Source organism: Ambystoma mexicanum, chromosome 8 (assembly GCF_040938575.1).
Source record: "Ambystoma mexicanum isolate Mex_15411 chromosome 8, UKY_AmexF1_1, whole genome shotgun sequence".
Taxonomy (NCBI): domain Eukaryota; kingdom Metazoa; phylum Chordata; class Amphibia; order Caudata; family Ambystomatidae; genus Ambystoma; species Ambystoma mexicanum.
The window spans coordinates 913,644,347-913,670,586 of NC_090929.1; the positions used below are offsets into that span (position 1 = coordinate 913,644,347).

At 43.3% G+C, this 26,240-nt stretch overlaps 1 protein-coding gene across 2 annotated transcripts in view; it reads right to left on the minus strand.

The window, feature by feature from the left end:
• The window catches only part of CDHR1 (cadherin related family member 1), a 712,137-nt gene that overhangs the window by 484,940 nt on the left and 200,957 nt on the right, over positions 1-26,240 (minus strand). For both annotated transcript variants that reach the window (XM_069610819.1, XM_069610820.1), the window contains exon 4: positions 24,135-24,185. In XM_069610819.1, the coding sequence (XP_069466920.1) occupies positions 24,135-24,185 (51 nt within the window). The remainder of the gene's footprint in view (positions 1-24,134; positions 24,186-26,240) is intronic.

Consider the following 26,240-nt stretch of genomic DNA (forward strand, 5'->3'; position numbering starts at 1 on the left):
TAAATCTCAGAACCTGAAAGCAGTAGAGGACAATGCACAATCGGTGCACATCCAGATTGCTAGTGCAGGATCCAGCCCTGATGCCACTATGCCTCCCCCTGTGCCTACTGATAGTGATGTACAGTTAATGCAGGGCATGCTAAGAGCTAAGCTTGAGGAGTTAAGACAAGAATTCATTTCTTTACAAGAGGAGAATAAAACCTTGCACTCTTTACTGAATACACCTCAGACTTTATCCGTTGATGTTGATGAAGTGAACACTGTTCAGCCCCTGAATGCAGAGACTTTGGTAAACCATGATATTTGTCAATATGTTAGATCTATTGGGAGTGAAAGTCTTTCTTCTAGCACAGCGCTTAATCTGGGCACAGTTTCTAACAATGGTTCGGCTGTTTGTCAGGGATTGCAGTTAGCTGAAGATTTACAAGCCACTCCTTTACCTAAAATTTCCTGTGTAGCAGTTTGTCATAATTCTGAGTTAGCACACATGCAAGCTTCTGATTTCCAAACACAATCCACAATGGTGGCATACACAGATTCAGACACTACAGTAGGCTTAGGCCCTGCTCTTGATACAGCTGCTGAGACTGAAGTAGATGTTCAAGCTGATGTGGAAAACAATGTTTCCTCTGGGTTCACTCTTCCTTCTGCCAATTCTGATCAATACGAACAGTCAGAAACAGTACAGATTTCATCTTCTGATGGTCTCATTCCACAGTATACAGAACCAAAAGACCGGCAGGCGATTCCTGAACTGTTGATTGTAAATCTGCCTCTTTCAGAAGCTAAGACAGAGGAATGGACAATTGACGAAATCCTGATTAACAGAGACTTTACTATGGTAATTCCACTGGTTGATTTTGACTTCTACAAAGAAAAAGACTCTGTGTCACCCACTAAAGAAAAGGACTGCAAGGGTACAGCTCAGTCTTTGGTTACTGGTGCCAAGGAGTCTACTGCCCTAAAGGTGCCCTCCATTCCTGAGCCACCAATGTGTCTGTCAACTTCTGAGACTTCTGTCTGTCCTCCTACAACCATTGACTCTTCTATGATCCAATCCACAGCCCTGCAGTCATCTTTGGCACACGTGTCTTCAACCAATGAACCGCTGCCATGTCTGCCATTTACTCAAGAGCCAATCCCAAAGACCTGGACATGTTTGTACCCAGCAACCGAGATTGCTTCAGCCTGCATGCCTTCAGCCTCAAGGTTTCCTCTGGCCTGCCTGTCTTCAGCTACAGTGACTCATCCTGCAGATCATCCTTCAGCTTTAGAGCCTCCGGTAGTCCATCAAAAGTGCATGTCTTCAGTCCCGGAGTATACTGAATATTTGCCTTCAGTTCATGAGACGCCTGTCTCCTGCTTAGCCTCGCTGCCAATATCAGAGGTATACCTGTCTACACCATCAGATCCTGCTGTATTTTCTTCTGCTCCAGCGATTCCTCCTGAATCCCAACCATTTACTGTTGATGAACGTCTAGCTTGCCTTTCTTTTGCTTCAGGAGGAGCACCAGAATGCCTGCCTTTTCCACAAGACGATTCTCCCAACTGCTTCACTTTAGCATCAGAGCCTCCTAAAAATGCAGCATCAGAGTTTGTGACTTTTGCCAGCTCCCGCTTCAGAGTCATCAAGCTGGACCAAGTGGTGAGTCAGAACCACTCACCGGGGTGTGCACAGGGGGTGGTGCAGACCGGCGTATTACCTACAGGACTTGTGCAACAGAATTCCGCCAAGAAGCACCAGTTGGGTGCTAGTAGCCAAAGGAAGGGAATGACTGCTGCAGTTCAAGATGTGTCTGTTATTGCTCCTTCTGCGAGTGTGCCTGAAATACCAAGTACTGCGTCTATCACTCCTATCAGTATGCCAAACGTCCCTGCTGTTGTATCCCACGTGCAACAAGGTGGTTACACGACTGTCACCAGGAGTACCAGCCTTGTACAACCCATTGGACTTTCAGGTCTCCAAGGCGTAGAACATGTGCAGTCAAACCTTAGTCACTTTCAACCACAAGCCTTTTCCCAGATGGATGACAGAAGAAAATCTGAACCTCTACCTCAGCCGCCACCTTCTCTAATGGCTGAACATAAACCTTTCCTGAAGCCAGCAATTTCCTCACCTCCTGCATGTCCACTCTCGGCAGAAAGGCTAACAGGGCTTCTACCATTGTCTAAGGCATGTTGCACCAGCCTGCCTCCCTCCTCAAAGACTTATAAGGGTCCACTCCCAGTGACTGAGCTTCCTGGACCTTCCAACTCTGCTTCAGGTCCTGCAAGTCTTCATGCCTTTCTTCGAACCATGAGTCTCTTCCTCACCAGAAGCCACTGTTTCCATCAGTACCACCTCCAAAGACAAAGCGCTCCTATCATGGAAGTCCATCTGCCTTTGCCCACAGGCCACCATTTCCATCAGTGCCACCTCCAAAGAAAAAGCACTCCCATCATGGAAAGAAGATGCCTCGTGCGGGTGGCGGGCACCCGAAGACGGCCGTAGGAGGGGGTATACTGTCATGACTCGCTCCCTTCGCTTCTGTTCCCACCACTTGGGGGCATGATTTGGGGTTTATTCCCTACTGGACCTTTCCTCCGAACCTTATGCTACAGTGCTGTGATGAATTGGGAGCGCTAAATCCCTATTTTCCAAGCTACTTCCCTTCCGGATCCATTCCAGGTTTTTGGCAGCCAGCATGCTTCTTTAACCAAATGACTATGCTTCCCAGAATGCCTGGCCTACTGCTCCACCTCCACCCTTGCAGGACAAGGTTGGGTGGAGGATAGGCAACACCTGTAGCTGCAGGTGCAGCAATCAGCACACCTGAGGCGTGTGCTCGTTAAGCAGCTTTAAAAGCCTCAGTCTTACTTCAGTCCAGCGCTGGTCATCGTTTGCAGTGTTCCTGTTGTGACTAGTCCCTTGTTCCTTGTTCCTTGCCTTTGTACCTAGTTCCTAGTTCCTGTTTTCTTGTTCCTCCGCCCTGAATTTCGGATTCATGCGCTAATTGATTTCTGCTCCCTTGATTCCCTTTTTGTCTTCCTCTGTTTGCAGGCAGCATTTCTCAGTGCTTTCCCCTTTTAGATGCAGCCCAGTTTGTCTGTGTTCTATATTTCTTTGACTCTGTCCTTTGCTGCTGTAAACCCGTATGCCTTAGCCTTCTTCTTAGATTAGCTTCCTGTCTTTTCCTTGGAGGGGTAGGGGGAAGTTTGCATTGGTTATTTCGTTTTTCCCTGCTCCTGATCCTTATTTTCCATTGGGATCCATTCCATGTTTTCCATTGCACAACTGCATTTATTTCCCATCTGATATTTAGGTGTGGTGTGCGGTTGTAGCTAGCTCCTGTGTGAATGCTTATGTTTTCCTCACTAATTTGTAAACACTATTCCAACTTAGGTATTTAGTTTTCCTCCCATTGCTGTTATAGCCTTTCTGGGTCCCAGTTTCATCAACAGGATTCGTGGGCTAGCTGACATTCAAGAGGTTTATCTCGTCCTCGTGAGTACTGTTCTTTAGTTCCCTTATTTAATACCATCAAGAGTGTTAGTTCACAGATCCTGTCATTGCTTGCCCTCCACGTGGGTTTAGCGCTGTCAGTACCTGTAACAGCAATTGGGGGTAAGGCGCTTGCCGACTTTCCTCGCGGTCAGGTGCTTACCCCACATCCCTTTTCATATATTGGTTTTGTTGTCACACTCTATTTGCACTCCTGGGTTCTAGCATACATGAGTCGTTGTTCCTGTGTGCACGTAGTTTAATTCGAAGCCTTTCACTGTGTAATTTAGTGCACATTTCCCTTGCCATATTCGCTGCCTTTGTACTCGCCTGACTAATCCTGACACAGTTAGATACCAATTGGCGTATTCTAACTGTCTATTTTTTTGCTCTAATTTAGTGGTATTTATTTATCTGATTAGTTGTTGTATAATCTTTGGGCAGTTAGATAGCTTTTGGAATATTCTAACAGTTTATATTTTTTTACTACAAATTTAGTTAAGGTTTAAGTACAGTTTGGTAATCAAATGTTGGTTTTATGAACATTAAATAAGCGTTTGTAAGATTTGCTGGTAATCTCTGCTTTAGAGTAATGGTACACCATTACATTCAAACCATCCACATTTCTTTTTTATATATGCAGTGTAGTTGTCAGGATCGGCGGGTGGAGGCTTTGGGATTACTGGAGGCATTAACCTACTCAGAGTCACGCTCTAGTCCTCATCCAACATGGCGGCTTGCACTATAACTTCCTGCCCCGCCCCTTCCTCCAGTGCGTTGTATCTGTATACCCTCTCGTTACTTCGCTCGTACTTTTGTGACTTTGCTAAAGAAATTGTGATCCGCTTTTTCCTTTTGCTGTATCCTGTGCCTGTGATTTTCCATTCCTACTCTATCCTTAGGTTGCTAACCTTCCTTTTCCGTACGGTGTGGCCGTATTTCCTAATACTACCTTGTTTCCTGCCTTTACCTTCGTAATTACTTTCACGGCACTAGCCGTTCTTTCCCTTTTTTTTCCTTTCTTTTCCTTATTTTCTCTGTAGTGCCGCTCTTGCATCCTTTCTTTTCTATACACCTTCACGGCTTGCCGTCTCCAGTTCAGTCTTGAATTGAGCTTTCCATCCGTTCTGCCATTCCCGGATGGCAAATTATAAGTCTTTTCAATAATCATCGTGCTACTCTCATTGGACTATTGGTCTTTGGAACTACCATCCATCCATCGGAATATCACCATATCCAGGGTTTTTTCTGCCTTCCGGCTTTTTCCCTGGGGCGAGGCTGGCCCCGTGGGGGCCCCCGGGGGCAGGTTCTCAACTCTGCCACGGTGGCCTCTGGGGGGGCCAGACCTTACTTACACGACCGAAGAGGTGGGAAGCCTAAGGAAGACAATCCTAAGAAGAAGAAGAACCCAAAGAGGTCGGAAGCTACATTTAAGGGGAGTTCTTCGGAAGTCTCAGGTGAGGAGAAGGGGGAGTGTAAACCTGAGCCTGACAGTAGTGCCCTGAATTGGTTGTGGCTCCTGCGTGGTAGATTATACCTATTGTAGTGAAGGTTTTCTTGCCAAGTGATATTTGACCATGTGTGAATCCAGTCAGCTTGCAGTTGTTTTTGATACCATCTGCATTGTAACGTAGAAGCATTAGTATTACGTATTTACTATGTGTTTGTATTACTAACGTGGAGAGATTATCTGAATTGCAGGTAGAACATAATCTACCATGGTTTGCATTTTGTACTAGTTGCTGAAATGGAATGGATACACAATTAGGTATTGATATATATATGAAGCGTATGTATGAAGCATTCATTGGGGGTTTCTTCTTGTGTCACATTGTTGCAGAGAGTGCATGTATGTTTCCACATGTATGAAATATGGAAGATTTCATTCATAGGTATATTTTTGTTTTCCAGTACTTGTAGTAAGTACATTAGAAATTCTTGTGGATCATCCTGTGAGTGTATAGTGAATTTCACCATTCCAGCACAGTAGTCCAATTTTTGTCTTATGCCATAAACACTATATGTGGTATCAGGATTAGTTTGCTGCATTTCTGTGAAGTATTAACATTTGCAAACATAATGGGTCTGTGCTGTGTAAGTAAATGTTGTCAACAATTGGTGGTAATTGAAATAGAATATTCATTGCTACATTTGCGTAGCAACTTACACCAACTATATTTGAGAGTTTAAATGGACCAGGTAGTTCTGTATCTGACTGCTTTTTTTGGAGTTTGTCTTCCTTCTTTGAAGATGTACCTGGTTTACTTTCCCTAATTGATTATTTTTTGCTTGTGGTACTTGATGAAGTATTACTTTGTTTTACTCTCTTTGGAGGATTTGCAGTGACATCCTGCTGCATTTCTGTTTCATTTATTTTTCTTTTATAACGTTTTACTTTTTGTGGAACAGAATATGTGTTTAGATGGGGGGTGTATAGTGAGCGAAGTCTATTGTATTCTAAAATGCAAGGAATATCAGCGTTTATTTTACTTGGATCAAAGTTGATTAGAAATAGACCGTCAAGTGTACGTAAGCGTGATAGTGCTACGTAGCTCATGCCTTCTTTAAAGACTGTGTTACTAATATCTATCATTGCTTTGTCTAGGGTAAGACCTTGTGATTTATGAATTGTGACTGCGTATGCAAGAGTTAGAGAAAATTGTTCTCTGCGTACATACATGTCTTTGAAGAGAAGGAATCGAGCTGTTGAGCGTCCTATCCATTGTCTTCTATTTTGAATGATAGGTCTACAGTTTTTGTGTTACTTTTATAAAAAGTACTGCGGCAACATACACATACATGGTTTGGTACTTCAGCTGATGTACTTTTAAATTTCAGTATTTCTTTTTTGTATGTGTTTAGCAAAAGGTTACCATGTGTAGAATTGTTGCTAATTTGGTTTAAAGCTATTTCATTCTGTAAATGGCTTTCACTTCCAAAATATTTTTTCTGGATATAGTCAATTTCTTCAAGTAGGTCTTTTGCTGCACAATGTAGAAGAATGTTATTTAAATTTGCTAGTGCTAAAGCAGGACTTTTAGCATAGTACAGTTTATAGACTAGATTTCTTATAGTTGAATGATGTGTTGATATCCTTTTGATATCATGGAAGGTGGTTTTAGAAGTAGGTCCTGTAATGCAGGCCAATGAATGTCCTTGTAGTCCTGTGTATTTGCGCACTGGACAGGTATCCATATTTTGCAGTTGTTACATTTTCATATTGTCTTTGCTTTTTACATATTGATTGAGGAATTGGTGTAAAGACTTGAAAAATTGTTTGGGAATGTTACACATTGACATGCATGGCCATTTGTACGCTAGACGTTCTGATTCAGTTGAATGCAGGGGTAATTCTAAGTTTTCAGGGCATATTTTTGTAAGGAGTACTTCTTGTTCCATTATGGTATTATTCACTTTTTCATAACCTCAACCACTGCTATGTATGGCAATTGTATTTGTTTGCTTTTGTTTGTATGCCTCTTCATTAAAGTATGGTTCTGTGCTCGTAGTGTGATTCCATTCACCGCCGCAGATACTTAAGAAGTTCTTTTTGTTGACATTTCGTTTATTGAGAAGTCTTTTTTGTAATTTAGTTATTAGTTTTGTTAGTGGTTTCAATTTGTTTAACACTAAAATAAATAACTTTCTTTTGAGAAGAATTGCACAGTCTATCAACGCTTCTAAGATCAATTTCCTACGATTGGTTTTAAGCATTGAACTTGATTTCTCTCCTGTTTTTATAAGATTGTGAAGGACTTTGTGACAGTACATTTTGGCTAAAATACTTTTCTTGGTATACTTACTTTGCATTATATCAAAATTTAAAGAAGCAGTTTTATCTGTAGTGATAGCTGATTTTCTGTTAATTGTTTTTTGGTTTGTTTTACATTTTGATAGAGGAGGCAAAGGTTTTGTACTTGAAACTTCTTGTGTTTCACTAAATGACTGTATTAGCTGTTTTGTTTCAACTTTTTTGCAAATTTTGCTAGAGATGGATGCTTATGTTGGACACTTATTTTCATTTGCTCTACTTCTGCGTTGCTTTCTACAGACTTGACTTTTGGTAGGCATTCTTTAGGGTCTGTTGAAAAAAATAAAGAAGGTATGGGTTGGGGTGTTCTGCAATGTATGTGTGCTGTGTGCATGAGTGTTTGAGTAAGATGATAAAGATGTATGTAATGGTGTGTGATTGTGCATAGGGAACTACAACTAGTAGGGATAGGTATTCTTGAATTTATGTGCTACTAAACTGGGGTTCAGATGACAGAAAAAAGTAAGCTAGTGGTGTGGAGAAGTACAAATAGTAAATCTAATGTATCCAATTAAAACAGTTGTTTGTTCTATAATATCTAAATTCTAGCGGTTGAGTTGGGTAATTTGTGTGTCCAAAAATAGGAATTTGTGGGCCATTCTGGCTGTAAATCGCTGTTTAAGACATGAGGATTTTTGGACAGAATGGTGCACAATCTCTATTATTAGGCACAGAAATCGCATGAATTAACTTTACAGTGTGATTGAGTAATAATACAAATATTATGGTGATATTCTACTTACTTTTTTTTTAAATGAACAGGTTACTTCTTAGTTCTTCTTTGTTCTTCAAATTCGGCTGCTTCTTTTCAAGAGAATGGTCTTCACTGCAATTGTAAAAGAAACAAATTAGTAATTTTGTTTGTATATAGCACTGTTTTTAATTTAGACATTGATTTTTTTTAATTGAAATCCTCAGCGCCTTCCTCAAAACCATTAAAGCTATCTTATTTACATAAGGTACGTCGCACCAGTTCAATACATATGATATGTTCTTAATGAACAGATTGTATTGCAATGACTAACTGTAGCAAACTAAATATCTTTACTATGTCTTGTGAAATATATAATGTACCACTGAATACCACTATTTCTGTAACTAAGCTCTTCCAGGTAATAAGGCCTCAATGTCATGCTTAAATTAAAGTAATTAAAGAAATAAAGAAATAAAAAAACTATGTAATTGTATAAGTATTATTTTTTGAGATTTGAACATAGAGTGTGTGTGTATAAAGAAAGTAAATAGTATAAAGGTTTATAAGTGACAGTTGATTTTAGGAGATTGAAAAAAAGACAGTAGATTCATTTTACAGATTACACAAGCTAAACGTCAGTTTGAAAATGTGTTCATGTACTGTACAGAAAATATGCATACCTGTAGTTTGTGTTCATGCATATGGATATGCATGGAGCTGCACGTGGAAATCTTGGAGACTTGTACAGTATTTCTTGAAGATGGTGCTTGCCAATGATACGACACTTGTACTCAGAGAGATTCACAGTACATTTACAGTGCTGATCTATGATGATGCAGTTAGATGTAGAGGTCTTGAATGTGATTGGTGGATGGTCATGTGACTTCTTAGCTACATCCAATAAAGGAATGGCACAGAGAGGAGAGTGAAGTGGAAATGGTAGAAGGGCTGTTCATGTTACGATATGTCCGCGGACATGGCAGTAGTTCGGGGACATCAGGTGTTACATCCGGGGATTTTTTGGTTCAGAAGTCATGCAAATGAGAATGAGCACTGAAAGGGATTGGTCAGGAAGGTTTAGTGGGTGTGTTGTGCCAGGAGAGAGTTTCTCAGATACTCTTTTTGCTGAGAGAACAACAGATAGCTATGGCTGTGTGTTTCAGAAAACAGATTGTTTGGATTTTGGGAGATTTGTGGATACATTGGTTGAAGGTGCATGCAGAAAGCTGTGGAGTAGCTGTAGATCTTGGATTTCCACATGTGGACGTACACTGGCATGGAGTATGTGGAATGAAGTGGTTGGACTTGCTACCTCTCTGTGCTACTTTGGAGACAGAGAAACATCCAGACATAATTGTAATTCATTGTGGAGGGAACAGTTTAGGACATGTGTCTGGAATTTCTTTGCAATTTGCTATGAAAGTAGGACTTTGGGTAGTGAGCAGGTCTTCTTGTGCTCTGAGACAATAGTCTCAAAAGCACTCCAAAGTCGCTCCCCCCTGCAGAGTACTGTGTCACAGTACATACATACAACTGTGACCCTCGAAAGGTAAGGGTCATCAGAATTCTGTATGGCCTGTGAGGCAGCTTGAGGAAGACACTGTCCCACAGAGGTGGTCCTTGTGGTAACAGGATCAGAAACGGAGGATGAAGTAGAGGAAATCAACCTACTATGTTCTTCGCAAGGTACAACCTTGTGAATAGCCCCAGAGTGAAATGACCTCAGGTGTCGCTTCATGGTCGTGGTCCCAATGCTGTACGAACCGTGCCTCCCGCGACTGAGTATCATTTTGCACTCATTGCAGGTGACACGGTTCGCACGAGCCTTAGGACCATTCCCATTAATGGTAAACAACCGCCACACCCAAGACTCACGCCTAGTGCGGATAGTAGGGATTTCCTCTACCTCATTCTCGTCATTCTCTCCTTCCTACTCTGCATCTTCACTCCTGTTCCCCTCTTCAGGCCCTTGGGACGGTGGTGGTGGTGGAGGTGGTGGGGGTGGTGCTGAGGCAGATACAGCACCGGCTGGCAGCAGTGGGGCCATGGTTGCCATCAGGTTGATGATGGATGTCTTCAAATGGCAGCAAAAATCACAGTGCTCTGAAGGATAGTCAGAAACACAATGAAAATAAGCTCTAGGGCGTGGTCTTTTATAGGGGTGCTTGTACGCGGTCCACGGACATGTGCGCTGTCCGCGGACCGATCAAACGCAAAAAAGGGTTCAGAAAGTTTCAAAAGGTATGTAGAAACTCAGGATTACTATGTGGGACTTGTGCCATGATGAGTTTTTATTGAAAAATATTGTAGATTACTCGCAAATGTACTTTTAAATTGTTCAGTGTCCGCATTCAGAACACGCGATTAGCGTGGCCGGGTTCACATGATCCCTTCGCGAACATGTCCGCGAAGGAAGCGCCTGTCCGCAGGACACCAAATGCACAGACATTGGTTTGCGCATGTGCGTTGATGTTCTACGGACACTGTTCGGGTCCTGAAGTAATTAAAAGTGCGTCACACGTCAAACGAACATTTCTGGGCACCGCGTGTGTTCTAGAATAGTTTAAACCTGCTAGCGAACAGTACGGACAGATATAGTGTTCTTCAGGACACCTCCATTTACGTTTAATTACGAACATTTCAGGACACCAATTTTGTCCTTAGAACAGTTTCAAGTTGCTAGCGAACAGTACGGACAGGTATTGTGTTCTTTAGGACACCTCAATTTTCGTTTTAATTACGAAAATTTCAGGACACCATTTGTGTTCTTAGAACAGTTTCAACTGGCTAGCGAACATCACGGACAGGTATAGTGTTCTTCAGGACACTTTAATTTTCATTTCTTTATGAACATTTCAGGACACCGCGTGTGTTCTTAGAACAGTTTCAACTTGCTAGCGGACAGTACAGACAGGATAGTGTACTTCAGGACACCTCCATTTTTGTTTATTTACGAACATTTCAGGACACCACGTGTGTTCTTAGAACAGTTTCAACTTGCTAGCGAACAGTACGGACAGGTATAGTGTTCTTCAGGACACCTCCATTTTCGTTTATTTACGAACATTTCAGAACACCCACACTGTCCGCGGACACCTACATTGTTTTATTAAAAAAAACGGAAACTAATTACAACACAATATAAAAATTTAACTTTATTTAACATATATTAATAATTTATGACAGAGAAGGTGAGGCAGAAACGGAAACAAAAACAGGAGAATTAGTGGTTTGAACATGATTGGTATCAGGTGAAGAAGGGCTGGAAGTCTCATCAAAACGTTTTGTGTTATGGAGAGGGTTTGGGGATAATTGACTGGGATATGGTGAGGGGGGACAAGTACATGTGGGGCATTGGTATGAGGTTTTTGTTTTAAAATGATCTTCAACAAAGGTTTTCAAATTATTAAAATTGGTCAACAATAAATCCATTTTTTTCTTTTATGCTGTCAAGCTTGTTATCCATAACAGTTTCTTCAGAGGTATTTTCTATTGTGGTATGCTCTGTACAAAAAATATATATATATATTAAATGTATATAAAATAATAATAATTAAATGGTTTATATTGTAAAGTGTTTACCATTAGTTTCACTATCTTGTGACATGTCCACATGTGGGAAATGCTCCTCTAGCCATTCCAGAGTACTAGACATTTCTGTGAGAAAAAAAAAGATAATATAATTTTTTTTAATCTAATACATAACGTTTATAAATATATGAGTAAAATGAAGTACACTTACTATTTCAGGTAAGATATGTTCTAAGTACTCTGTAGGTCTGGTCTTGTTGAAGCCAATGTATCTTCTTTTGGTATATTACATTTTAGAACATATTGTATTTAAATGAATGGTTAGTGTGTTACATATATGGGTTACATTTCTTATGTATTACTACATATAATGTGTATGTGTACTGCTTTTTGAATTTGATAAATGTTTCTATGTTATGATATAACAATCAAACATACCTCCCAAGAGTTTTTAGGTAGTGGTACTGTTCTCCGAACATGTCCGTGGATATTAAAAGAGTTCGCGGACATGAAGTTCAGTAGGAGAGGTTCAGTATGTTCCATATTACATGTACATAAAGTCAAAGTTATTATTGTTAAGATGCGCTACTAAAAACCTATGAAATTCAGTGAAAAACTTTGTTAAAGGGACGTTATGGTTCCAAGTAAAACCGAAAAACCCTTGAAATTCGCCAGTTATGGTAAGCTAAGCAGCCATAACTCGCGCCACCACCGTGCAATGCTAAGCCAAACACCCAGGATATCAAAGATGACATCACAAATGTCATTGATGGCATCACTGATGCAACGGAGACTGCGCCGACCCGTGAAGAGGAATAGTACCCCCGGCGGTAATCAGGTAGGTCTATGGGGGTAGTTACTATTGCCTCTGTTTATTCCCTTGGCTCACCTTTGCTGTTCTTGTGTTCCCCTTAGGTGCCAGAATGCGGCGGGAACGTGCAGAAGGATGCGGTGGATCGTGAGGATTCTGCGAAGGCCGGTGAGTTCAGCGCGGCGCTGCAGCAGGCGAGGCGGCGCATGTAAAATGCTTCTTTCTTTCAGCTCGAAGGCACGGTGGATCCGGAATTCAGGTAAGGATCGAAGGTTTTGCTCTTATTCTAACCTTTTCTCCTTCTGTTCCTCCCTTTTTCTAGGAGCTGCAGACTCGAGGCGGGTGTGGCAGAAGACTGGATGCAGGCTTGCAGACGGTGAGCGTTACGCTGCTGGATGCAGAATAACACGAAGCGTGTGCTGCTCTTCGGGCGTGGTTTAAATAGCCTCCAAAGTAGTGCCAGGTAAGTATTCCTCCCAGCCCCACCCGAGTAAAAAAAATAGTCCCTAGGTAAAATAGTCCTTTCCAAGCCTCATTTGGCTTGGAGCTCTGCAGCATGGTCTGCATCAGGTAAGCTTGCAGCATGGTCTGCATCAGGTAAGTTCTACTCTATGAGCCTGGCGCCTATGGTGCCAGGACTGACTCTCCATATGAGCCTGGCGCCATAGGCACCAGGACTGCACCCAAACAGCCCCTAGCAGGGGTTTTTGGGCTTGCTCAAAATAACTTGATGCCTGCTTCCGGGGTTGCTGGACCTGGTCTGGTTCCCCGGGGGTAGGCATCATGACAGCACTCCCCACCAAGGCCCCTCCAAAAGTTGTTCTTCCCCGTGGTTTTGGTTTGTCTGGGAATTTTCGGTGGAATCTTTTCACCAATCGAGGTGCATGCACGTGGTCACTAGGTTCCCAAGACCTTTCCTGTGGTCCGTAACCTTTCCAGTCGATTAAATAAAAAAGTTTTGACTACACCATCTTGGAGTCCAGGATGTTCTTAACTTCAAATTCGGGTTCCCCGTCTATAAGGATTGGGTCTGGTGGCTTGGTTAGTCTTGTCCCTGGTTGCCCTGGCTTCAAAAGTCGCACATGAAAGACGGGGTGAATTCGCATATTAGCAGGCAAGTCTAACTTGATGGCCAACGTGTTGATAATGGCCTTAATAGAGTAAGGTCCCAAATATCGAGGGTTAAAGGTCCGCGTTCCCTTGAGAGGTATTTGTATTGTGGCCAACCATACTTGGTCCCCTATCTGGTACTGTAGAGTATCACTTCTATGCCGATCAGCATCTTTCTTATATTTCTCCTTCGCCTGTTTTAAATGTGCAGTTGCCTCATTAAAGGCTTAAGTAATCGTAGCGTGTAGATGGTTCACTGCGGGCATTTCTAAGTGTTGGGGTGAGTCAAGGTCTGAGGTTCGAGGGTGGTGCCCATATAGGGTATAAAAGGGGCTTTGTCCAGTTCCAGAATGTACTGAATTATTGTATGCATATTCGGCGATCCAAAGAATGTCCTTCCAATTACTCTCAGTCTGATGTAACATACAACGCAGGTATTGTTCAAGAGTCTAGTTGGTCCTCTCCGTTTGACCATCGGTCTGGGGTGGTGACTGGTCGATAATCTCACGTCGATTCGTGCCAATTGACAACATTTCTTCCAAAAATGTGAAATGAATTGACTGCCCCGGTCAGAGACCAACACGGACGGAAATCCATATATGCGAACAATGTTTTCGAGGAATTCTTTGGCCAGGATTGAGGCTGAAGGTAGTCCTTTTAAAGGAATAAAGTGGGACATCTTGGAAAAAAGATCTACAATAACTAGAATGGTGTTAAACCCATTACAAGGAGGTAGATCGGTAATAAAGTCTAACGATAAGGTGTGCCATGGTGTAGGCGGAATGTCTAAAGGTTGTAAGAGTCCAGCTGGTTTTTTCTTTTGACTTTTGTTTTGGGCGCAAATGCCACAAGACATCACAAATGATTTAATATCCTTTCGCCAGGTGGGCCACCAGAATTGTCTTTTAATTTTACCTTCAGTTTTTGCAATACCGGGGTGCCCCTCCATTAGGGTATCATGATAACGGGAAATGATTAGATCTTGTAGTTCCTTGTGTGGTAGAAATAGCCGCCCTTGGTAATAAGGCAGATCATTGGTGACAGAGTAGTCCGGGCCTTTCTTTACCCAGTCCTGCAGGGCTGTAGGATCAAAGAGTTGCTGGATCTTTACCTGCATGTCCTCTAGTGTCTGTAGAGTAGTCATGCCAAGAATCCTTTGTTCGGAAATTATAGGTACTGGTTTTGGGTTCACTTCTGCCTCTCCCATCCCTATTTGGGATAAGGCGTCTGCTTTATCATTCTTGCAACCTGGTCGATAGTTTATCACGAAATCGAACTCGGCAAAGAACAATGCCGATCGGAGTTGACGTGACGATTGGGCCTTGGCTGTTTTTAAATGCTGTAAGTTCTGGTGATCGGTGATCACCGTAATGGTATGCCTTGCACCGAGAAGATAGTGCCGCCAAGCCTTGAAGGTGGATTTAATGGCTAATAACTCCTTGTCGGTAACCGCATAGTTTAACTCGGGTGCCGAGAACTTTCTGGACCAAAATGCTACTGGGTGAAGCTGGCCAGTTTCAGGGTCCTTTTGAGACAGGACAGCTCCCATGGCTAGACTGGATGCATCAGTTTCCACTATGTATGGAAGTTCAGGGCGCGGGTGCTTTAACATAGGTGCAGACGTGAATTTCGCTTTCAGCTCTTGGAAGGCATTTTCAGCTCCTTCAGTCCACATAAAACGTTTATTTTTTTGCAAGAGTGCTGTGATGGGATGTACGACATGTGAAAAATCTGGGATGAATCTGCGGTAGAAATTGGCAAAGCCGAGCATGCTTTGTACTCCTTTGACTGAACTTGGTTATGGCCACTTAAGGATTGCGTCCACCTTTTGTGAGTCCATTCGGACTCCCTTTGGGGTCAGGATAAACCCAAGGAATTCAACTTCTGTGGCATGAAAAACGCATTTTTCTAGTTTTGCATATAGTTTGTGCTGGCGCAATTTCTCAAGGACTGCTCGGACGTGCTTCAAATGGTCAGATTCTGAAGAGGAGTATACTAGAATATCATCGATATACACGACAACACAAACGTCAATGAGTTCATGAAGGACATCGTTCATGAAGTATTGGAAGGCTGCTGGTGCATTGCACAACCCGAAAGGCATCACCTGGTATTCGAATAACCCATACTTAAGGCGGAAAGCAGTCTTCCATTCTTCGCCCTCTTTTATACGTACCATATTGTATGCCCCCCAGAGATCTAATTTAGTGTATATACAAGCGTCCTTCACTTGGTCTAGTAGTTCAGGGATCAGAAGCAATGGGTATTGGTTCTTAACAGTTATCTGGTTCAATGCGCGGTAGTCTATGCACATTCTGAGGTCACCGTCCTTTTTGGGCACGAAGAACAAAGCTGAAGATGCAGGGGACTTGGATGGGTGAATAAAGCCATTGGCAAGGTACTGGTCTAAGTATTGTTGTAGGTGAAGGTTCTCAGGTTCCGTAAGGGCATAGATCCTGCTACAAGGGGGTTGTGCACTGGGTATGAGATCGATTTGACAATCGTACGATCTGTGAGGAGGTAAGGTGTTTGCCTGTTCCTTTTGGAAGACATCCTGGAATTCTTGGTATTCTGGAGGTAGTTGCATGATTGCTGTGGTTACTGTGGCCAGGCCTGCGTTCAGATTTTTCTTTGGGTAACAGGTTTGTGCACAATCCGGGAAGGTTATTCTCTTCTCTCGCCAATCAATACAAGGATTATGTGTTTCCAACCAAGGTATCCCCAGTATTATTTGGAACTGTGGGGCTTTGATTAGATCAAACACAATAGTCTCTCGATGCCCATCATGACCCAATAGTGTCATCTCTGCGGTGGAATGAGTTACAGGCCCAGAGGCAATTTCAGTTCCGTCGACTGTGGTGATGACATCTGAGGTGGTTTTTTGGCAGAGAGGTAGATTCATCTGGAAGCCAATTCATAGTCACATAGTTTCCTATGGCCCCGCTATCAATGTATGCCCTTACTGCGTGCATACGCGATGGCTGCCCTGGATCTACGAGGACCATTGGTATGATGAAATGCGAGGTCTGAGTATCCTTCTTCAAGCTCGGCAAGCGGACCTCTACACTTGTCGGGCGTGGTCGTTTCCCGAGTCTGACTCCATATGGCTTTTATCAGCAGCTCCTACCACTTTCTAGGGTGGTTTTACAGGGCAATCCCGTAGAAAATGCCCAGAAGTTCCACAATATAGACACAACTGCATTTGCCGTCTCCTTGTTCTTTCCTTCTGGGTTAAGGGTCCTTTAACCCCTCTGATTTGCATGGGTTCTGAAGCATCTGCTTCTTTGGGGTTAGCGTGGGTTTTGACCAACATGCAATTCTCAAACTTGGCTCGATCAGCCTTTCTGTTCTGAAGTCTGTGATCTAACTGGACCACTAAGTCTATATATTCAGCGCAGTCTTGAGGTGGGTTCACGACTTGAGCCAAGACATCCTTGAGTTCTCCTCGAAGCCCTCGATGAAACAACGTGATTCGTTTTACCTCAGGCCATCCAGTTTCCACTATCAACCTATTAAAGGTTGCGATGTAGGATAGAAGGTCCTGGTTACCCTGTCGTAGGGACAAAAGTTTGTTATCCAGGGCCTGTCCTTGGGAGTGCCGGGCAAATAGTCTTTCCATGCTAGTTTGAAAGCCCTGAAAATCCCAAAGAATTGGGTCATCCTGAGTAACTAGTGGAATTGACCAATCAGCTGCGCTGCTGCTGAGATATGACAATACAAAGGCTACCTTAGCTTGATCGTTTTGGGAAGGCTCCAGGTCTGCCTAAAAAGTGCAAGTGGCATTGGTTCATAAACACGGCAAACCTTTTGGGATCTCCGGCAAAGCGTTCGGGTGGAGCTAATGGAATATTTCCTGGTAGGTTTATTTGCACAGGGTTACTCGATAACACAGGAGCTGGAGTTCCCCCGGAACCTGGTAGGGGTGCTTGTCCAGCCTGGCTTTGCAGTAGTTGCCTAGCAAGGTCATCAGTTCGCTCCTTTGACAAAATCAGTTCTCTCCTAAGAGCATTGGTTTCTTGACGGGCGGAATGCACTTCAGCCCTCAATTCCCCTAGTACTTGGGCCAATTGGTCAGTCTCTGAGGTATCCATAACGCCCGGGTGGGAATTTGTGGGTAGGCTTCGTGTTCTGTTACGCTCACCTGGCTCCCACAGAGGCGTCGATCTGAACTGGAAAGCTGCGGTCTCCACCAATGTGACACGCAGGGCTGAGATGACAGACTGGACTGGCCCACCTAGCTTCGTTTGCTCGGCCCGTAGGAGTATTCTTCTGCAAATGGAAAAAGGGAATTAACCACCCATGGAGTTGAGTGTTAACCCCCACCCCCGCTGTTCTCACCACAGACCACCGTTGATGTCCTCTCTTATAGTCTCACCTGATGGTTTGAAAAGATGAGCTCTCCATCCTGCATTGAGCGCAGGGGTGCATTGATAACCAGTTGCTTCACTGGCTCGAAGGAATTGGTGAGTTCCAGAACAATATTGACTCCGAAAAGTATGTAGTTCGTAAGAGTTCACATGTATGACTTTCACTCTTGTCCGATTCCTTGCAGTTTGCAGCTTGACCCTAGCGAAGAGTTCCTCGTGGTAGCTGACAAAGTTCAGGTAAGGATTTGGCTTATCCTACACAGTTCAATAAAATAAGGCCAGAATGTAACCTGTTGCTTGCTCCCCTATTCAGGTGTGGAGAGAAAATATGAAGTTCGGGGAATAATGCCTCCTGCAGTAAAATTAGGTAAGTCTATTGCGGTGAGAAGAGTTCCCCTTGTTTGTCCCTTTGTCTCACCTTGTTGTCCTTTTGTTCCCCTTAGGGGCCGGGGTACGGCGAGGATGCAATGGAGATTGCGCCGACCCGTGAAGAGGAATAGTACCCCCGGCGGTAATCAGGTCAGTCTATGGGGGTAGTTACTATTGCCTCTGTTTATTCCCTTGGCTCACCTTTGCTGTTCTTGTGTTCCCCTTAGGTGCCAGAATGCGTCGGGAACATGCAGAAGGATGCGGTGGATCGTGAGGATGCTGCGAAGGCCGGTGAGTTCAGCGCGGCGCTGCAGCAGGAGAGGCAGCGCGCGTAAAATGCTTCTTTCTTCCAGCTCGAAGGCGCAGTGGATCTGGAATTCAGGTAAGGATCGAAGGTTTTGCTCTTATTCTAACCTTTTCTCCTTCTGTTCCTCCCTTTTTCTAGGAGCTGCAGACTTGAGACGGGCGTGGCAGAAGACTGGATGCAGGCTTGCAGACACAGTGAGCGTTACGCTGCTGGATGCAGAATAACGCGAAGCGTGTGCTGCTCTTCGGGCGTGGTTTAAATAGCCTCCAAAGTAGTCCCAGGTAGGTATTTCTCCCAGCCCCACCCGAGTAAAAAAAATAGTCCCTAGGTAAAATAGTCCCTTCCAAGCCTCATTTGGCTTGGAGCTCTGCAGCATGGTCTGCATCAGGCAAGCTTGCAGCATGGTCTGCATCAGGTAAATTCTACTCTATGAGCCTGGCGCCATAGGCCATAGGCGCCAGGATTGACTCTCCATATGAGCCGGGCGCCATAGGCGCCAGGACCGCACCCAAACAGCCCCTAGCAGGGGTTTTTGGGCTTGCTCAAAACAACTTGATACCTGCTTCCGGGGTTGCTGGACCTTGTCTGGTTCCCCGGGGGTAGGCATCGTGACAAAGAGCCAGGTTTTCAGCAGTTTGCGGAAAGACATTAAATCCTCAGTTTGGCAGATGTGGGGTGGGAGTGAGTTCCATAGCGTGGGGGCCAAGGCTGAAAATGATGATCCACCTAACCTGATTGAGTTTGTCTTCGGTATGACTAGGAGGCCGGCTGAGCTTGATCTTAGGGTGCGTGGGGGGTTGTAGGGTTTTAGCTTGTCTTGAAGATATTGAGGTCCGGTTTTATGCAGTGCTCGATGGAAGATGCACAAGGTTTTGAAAGTCACCCTTCGGGCTACTGGAAGCCAGTGCAGCGTCTTAAGGGCTGGGGAGATGTGGTCTCTTGGGCCGAGCGCAAGAAGCAATTTGGCTGCCGCGTTTTGAGCCCTTTGGAGTTTATTCAGTTGGTACACATGGATTCCGAGGTATAGGGGGTTTGCGTAGTGCAGTCTTGATATAACGATTGATTGGACCACAGAAAGTCTGTTGGGAAAGGAGAGATATGGAAAGATGCGCCTAAGGGTTTTAAGGTGGTAGTGGCAGGACTTTGAGACGTTGTTGACTTGGGGCAAGAGTGTTAGGTCAGAGTCAAGGGTGCATCCAAGATTTTTCACTGAGTTGAAGGGGTCGGTGAGTTGCCCATGGCAGATGGCCAGGGTAGTGGGTGCGGAAGAAGTTCGGGTTTCCCACATCCCATGATTTCTGTTTTGGAGGGGTTTAACAGGAGGTGGCTTTGGGTCATCCAGCGTTCTATGTCAAGGAGGGAGGAGGCCAGGCCAGGTCGGGAGTTGGGTTTTGAGTTCAGGAGTTTTAGAATTAGTTGAGTGTCGTCGGCGTAGTTGTAGCACAGGATGTTGTGCGAAAGAATTATTGGTGGGAGGGTGATCAAGTAGAGATTGAACAGGAGGGCGGGTAGGCATGCTCCTTGTGGCATTTATGATGGATCTTGCGTGTTCTCCTGCGCAGGTGGAAGCGAACATTTCTTTGAGGGTTGTGGCTGGGCAAGGGTCAAGCGGCGAGCCAGATGGTTTGCGGGCAGATAGAAGTTTGAGAAATTGCTCTGGTGATATTGGACTAAAGGATTCGAACGTTGGTAGCGTAGTGGTCGCAGCTGGTGGGCCGGCCGGTATGGGGGAAGAATTGCTTGGTGGATGTAAGAGTGCCAGTTTGGTGGCTAGAGTACTGAAAACCTTGACTTATTCTATTTGCACACCGGCTACAGAAAAATAGAAATTTGTGGAAAGGTTTCACAATAAAAAAACCTGGAATTAACGAAGATATACATACAACACAGTATAAAAATCATGATGATCATAGGATTTAAAATGCCAGGAATACATATAATTCTTCGTCACAATTATGACCTCCCGGATATTTGGTGTTAAAATCTACTATGTATCTTGATTCCATTTGTCTCAATGTCCGCAATCTGTCCCCACCTCTTGGATGAATTCCCACTGAATCAATGATAAAATACTTAAATGATCTAATGTCATTTTGGTGAACCTCTTCAAAATGTTTGGCAAGTGGATAGGACATGTTGTGATTCTTGATTGCAGGCAGATGTTGTAATATTCGTAGCCTGGCTTCCAGTTTTGTGGTGCCAATGTACCATAGATTACATGCACAAGTAATCACATAAATAACAAATTGTGTGAAACATCTCAGGTCTTGTTTAATCTTGACTTCTTTCTTAGTTTGAGGGTGTAAGAAAACTTTGGTGTTCATTCCATAATGACATGCTTTGCATTTAGCACAGGTGTAAAAACCTGATAGTTTTGTGGTTAGCCAGGTATTAATGCTTTGTTTGGGTGACTGAAACATACTAGGTGATAGTTTTATTAGTATAGATGGTGGTTTCCTATACGTTATGGTGGCATGTGATGGCAAGTGTGGACTAATTATCAGGATCTCGTTTCAAAAGATACCAATGTTTGTTCAAGATCTTGTTTCTTTAGCTCCTGAATTAAATGTAGTGATAAACCTAAGAGAGCGGTCTTCTTTTTGTTGGTCTTTTGTCTGATCTTTGAGCGTGCTCTTTTTGGCCAAAATCATCTCCCGTGTTTTGTTGCAGCTACGGTCATAAGCTTTGTTTATAATTCTTTTCTTATAACCTCGCATTAGAAATTTAGCTGCGGTCTTTTTAGCATTGGTTTCCCATACTTCATTTTCACTGCAATTTCTTTTGATCCTTAAGAACTCACCATACGGAATACTGTCTATGAGACATTGTGGATGTGCACATGTGGCATGTAAAAGTGTATTAGTACTCGTTTTTTTTCTGTGTAACTCTGTACTTATGTTGTTTCCAATAACTTTCACTTTTATGTCTAAATAGACTATTTCCATTTTACTGTGATGTTCCGTGAATTGTAGATTCTGTTGATTTTGATTCAAAATGTGAAAGAATCTTGTCCATTCGGTGGCCGTCCCGTTCCAGATGATAAATAAATCATCGATGTACCTCTGCCACATAATTACTTTGTCTGTATGTTCCTTCTGGTTGTCATTAGGGAAAAGTTCTTCCTCCCACGCACCCATATATAAATTCGCAAAATTTGGAGCCACTGCTGCACCCATTGCCGTTGCACAAATTTGGTTATAATACTTGGAGTCAAACATAAAGGTGTTGTGGGTCAGAATAAAAGAAAGCATATCTAAAAGCATACGTGAATGTTCTCGATAACTCAAAGATCTTATTGACAGAAACCTTTTGACCGCCTATATGCCCTTGGAGTGTGTGATACAAGTGTAAAGAGAAACTACATCCAGCGTGACCAGAAGAAAATTAGGTTGCCAGGGAATGTGTACTATTTGATTCAAAAATGCTGTTGTATCTTTAGTATAGGAAGGTAGAGTTTACACAAAGGGGAACAGGAAATTGTCTACAAATTTCGAGATGTTTTCTAATAAGGAGTCTATTGATGCCACAATTGGTCTTCCAGGGGGTCTGGACATCGATTTGTGAAGGTACAAACTGGCCACAGAGAGAAATAAAGGCCTAGACAGGTAGATGGGACTATAAGGGTTAAAAAGTGACAACTCTGCAACATGTATCCCAGCCTAAAAACACAATTGTTGTCAGTTCCACTGCTCCAAGCTCTATTTTCTAGCAGTTGCTACGTTACGACTTTTCATTAAGATTACATTGTTTGGAGCGCTTTGATGAGGCAGTCGGTGGCATTTTGCACTATATAAAATCTAAATTAGCAAGCCATGGCTACGTTTGAACCACGCGTGCTCTACAGCCCTTTGTACCTTTCCTGTGTTTAACTTGTTTGCCTGTAATATATAGGTCTACAGTCATCTGTGACAGCAGTGTTTAAACCGCCATGATTACTTTGGATACACCTCTCTGTCAATGACATAAACCTACCAAAGCAGAAAGGTTTTGATTTACATGAATGCATTCATAAGGCTGTTTTTCCAGCTCTCTTGGGAGAGGAAGGTCATATACACTGACTTAGCTAAGGCATAGTTGAAGTTTCAATGCATAGCACTCTTGCCTGTTCTCAGAATTGCTTGGGGTTAGGGGGCCACCACGAGGGCATGCATGCTGCTGCTAGTATGATGAGAGGGTGCCTGAACACTACAGGAAGATATGGGGCCAAGTATGGCAGCACTGACATGAAATAGGGATGATGCCACATTACATGATATAGCTTGTCCAGTGCTTGCTGAACACGAAAGTGGCTTCAGGGCTCCCTGAGCGGAAACATGGCACAGAGCCAAGAAAGGAGCTTAAGGAAACAGGCATAGTTCAATTGTTCATGTGATATTAGACAGTATTTGCTGCTCTCTGCTATCGAGAAAGGTCTATCACTGGTTCTCATTCTACACAATCAAGGGACAACCACTGACTTATAAATTGGTAGATTTGAGATTCCTGGAGTGAATGACATATTTGCATTTAGCAGTCTAACTGGACGGTGCAATGCTGTGCCTGGAATTATTGACCACACTTAGTCTTGGTTTAAAAGCATACATCTACAGAAGACCAGCAGAGCTAGGTCTGAGTTATGCAAGATCTTTTATGTGTCTCTATCACCAGGCAGGGTGCAGCATTTTTAACCTGCTAAACGGATGGAAGCAGATGGTGGCAATCCATGCATAGTTGCTATGATGGCTGAGGTTGCAGTTGTCCTCTCAGACTAGAAAAGGAATGACAGAGTCTTACAATGGATCTCAGTTTCAGGAAAACCTGAGCCAATGGTGGCCAACTTCTTATAGACTAGAGGCAGTGTTCCATAATGAACAAAAATAATGTTCTTTACTTGTGTTAAAGGAGTCTGGAATCCCAAATGTCTGAAGGCACACACTCTGGGACATATGCTTTGCATGTACTTCCACCACCACCATGTTACTTTTCTCTGCATTAAGATCAAGTCAATAAATTTGCAATCAGTGTTGGGCGGCACCTCAGAAAGCCGTCAGCGTGAAAGTGAATAACTACTGAATGGCAGCTGTCCAGTCGCACCATAGCTATGGACGCAATAGGCAAATGCGTAGTATAAGAACCAACGAACGAAGCAATAAGCTCTGTGACCTGATGTGTATTGATGGCAAATCATAGGCCAATGAGAGGTCTCCTGGGGCACTCCACAGGCGACGGAGACTGAGCCAGAAGCAAAAGGACGGCCCTATACACGCCCACATACCCAAAAAAGAGCCAAATAGTGTAGTACACAATGGGCACAAGTAGCCAGTTCCGTTCTATATGGTGATTAATACAATATTCCTTTTTCCCAACACTATTAATATGCATCTGAAAAGCTATTGGAGGGATTTCAAGTGGACGTCACACGTTTTTTTTCAAGTGGATATGCAGGGATTAAGGCTGAGATGTCCTGGTTTCACTGCTGGTATTTTAGCCACTAAACCACATGTGTACCTGTCAAATGGCCCTATGTTTCTACTTCATGACTCGCTACAGTAGCTTTGTCGTAAGAGACAGTACTGACAACTTTGCATGACAACTGTTTTGCTTAGTTATCGTTATGCTAAATTGTGCTTACAACATGACGAAGAAGATACAAAGCAACTGAATGGACACTTACTTTATTTAAACCATCTGAAATGCTGACCATCACCTCGATCTCATCTTCTTTCTGTAGAACAATAAACGTTATTAGAGTTTCATGCAGTCTTTTCATAAATCCTGTTTGGAGCTTGTAGTACACATAGCAAGAGTTTTCAGAGGCTGTCGGGTGGCATTAGAAACACAGTTGTATTGATCTGTTATATATGGTTCATTCATTTTTTATTTTATCTTGGGTATTTATAGATTTGGATTCATATTTATATCGCGCTCATACACAAGTGTTTCAGAGCGTGACAAGGAAAGGGAGGGCAACAGGGGAGAACAAAAACAACGATCTTACTAGGCCCAGTGACATTGAGAACACGGAAGTGCATGGAAGAGGGGGAGGGGAAAAGTGCATGTAAGGGGGGAGAAGTGGAAAGTGGGAACAGAGGAGGAAGCAGATAAATAATAATAAATAAAATAAATAGATAAATAAAGGTGATTGAGAACAAACATAGCTTTAGGAAGCAATGGAGCTCTGCACATCTGTTGGATGGTTGCATAATGCAGGATGCATTTGGTATGTGTGTGAATGCCTTTGGCTGTGCAGTGTTCATGTGTGCTTGTTTCTGTGTGTGGGTTCATTTCATAGCTATTCAAAGTGAATATTGATCGTATTGGGTATATGCAAGCTGAACGTGATGCACTTGTGTATGTCTGTGTTCAATTGTGCAATTATACATGCGTGATTGATTCTGTGAGTAGTCACATTTCAGAACAATTCAAAGGGGAGGTGACCACATTTAAATGATCTAAATACACGTTTGATGGCAGCCATTTTAGACAAGTACCACTTGCCACATCGCACAGAACCATTGTGTAATGTCTCTTTATTAAAACTACAACACGACAAATAAAGAATGATGTGTTTCTTATATATCTAGAGCCGGAACTAGAAACACCTTTTTGCATGAAATACGCCAGCTCCCCATTTACGACAAAATATAATTTGGTAAACAGTTGTTTATTTTGTGACATTCTCAACCAGATTATTTTCAAATCAAAAGAACGATGTTTTAACTGTTGCAGACTCTACCAAGCTTGTGTATCTTTTTTCTGTTAGTGCTTTTACTGTATGTATATGCCAAAAAGATGTAGCAGCAAGTTCATTACTCCATGGACATCTTTGTTCAGCTTTCAGGAAGGCTGACTCATCCCTTCACCCTTCTGTGCTGCATAAATTGAGAAGCATGAAAACTGGTGTGATAACACCGATGTGGGAATCTGTCATGAATCAATGTAAAACCTAATACTTTATATGCATGTTGTGACAGGGCCAGCGTTGTGGCGCTGTCAAAGGGGCGCAAGGGGGCCCACCCATGGGTGCCTGGGTGTAGGCAGGCCCCTTCCTTACCCGCCTTACCTGCGGTGATGGAAGCAGAAGCCCCAGGAGATGTGGAGCTGCAAGACGCCAGCATCTTTTACAGAGGTACCGCAAATGGCACAACACCGGCTGCAGGAAGGGTAGACGTGGGACCAAGGGGTGCTGCATCCGTCACAACACCAGCAGGCTTCAGCAGATTGTGTCTGCTGGGATCTACATTAAAAAAAACCCACATTCCGAGGAGCTCGAGTTTCAAAATTGTAAAGCCGACTTGGTCGCGTTTTTAAAACTCGAGCTTTTGGGAATGTACTCATTTGTCCCCCGCGTTCCCTTTAGGCAATACGGGGGACAACCCCCAGAGCCCATAATACCGAACTTGGGGAGCGGGGGACACCCCCACAACCTTCGCTCACCTAGTTCAGCCTTTTGGGATTCATCTTTATCAACTATGCCGAACGCGCAGAAAATATGCATTCTGCTTTTTTGATACGATATTTTGGGGCAATACCGTCTGCTGGAGTCTGCAGCCAAAAGAAAGCCACCACTGTTATGTTGGACCTTAGAGCTGATCTAACCTATATTGTGGATTTGGGACGGGTAGCCCTACTTATGCTGCTTGATCTCTCAGCAGCTTTTGATCTTGTTGATCATGGCCTACTTCTTGAGAGATTAGAAAAAAAAGCACATTTTTCGAAACCTGCTCACTCTTGGCTTTCTTCCTTCTTAGGACCTAGATCAGCAAGAGTGGTTGTGGGA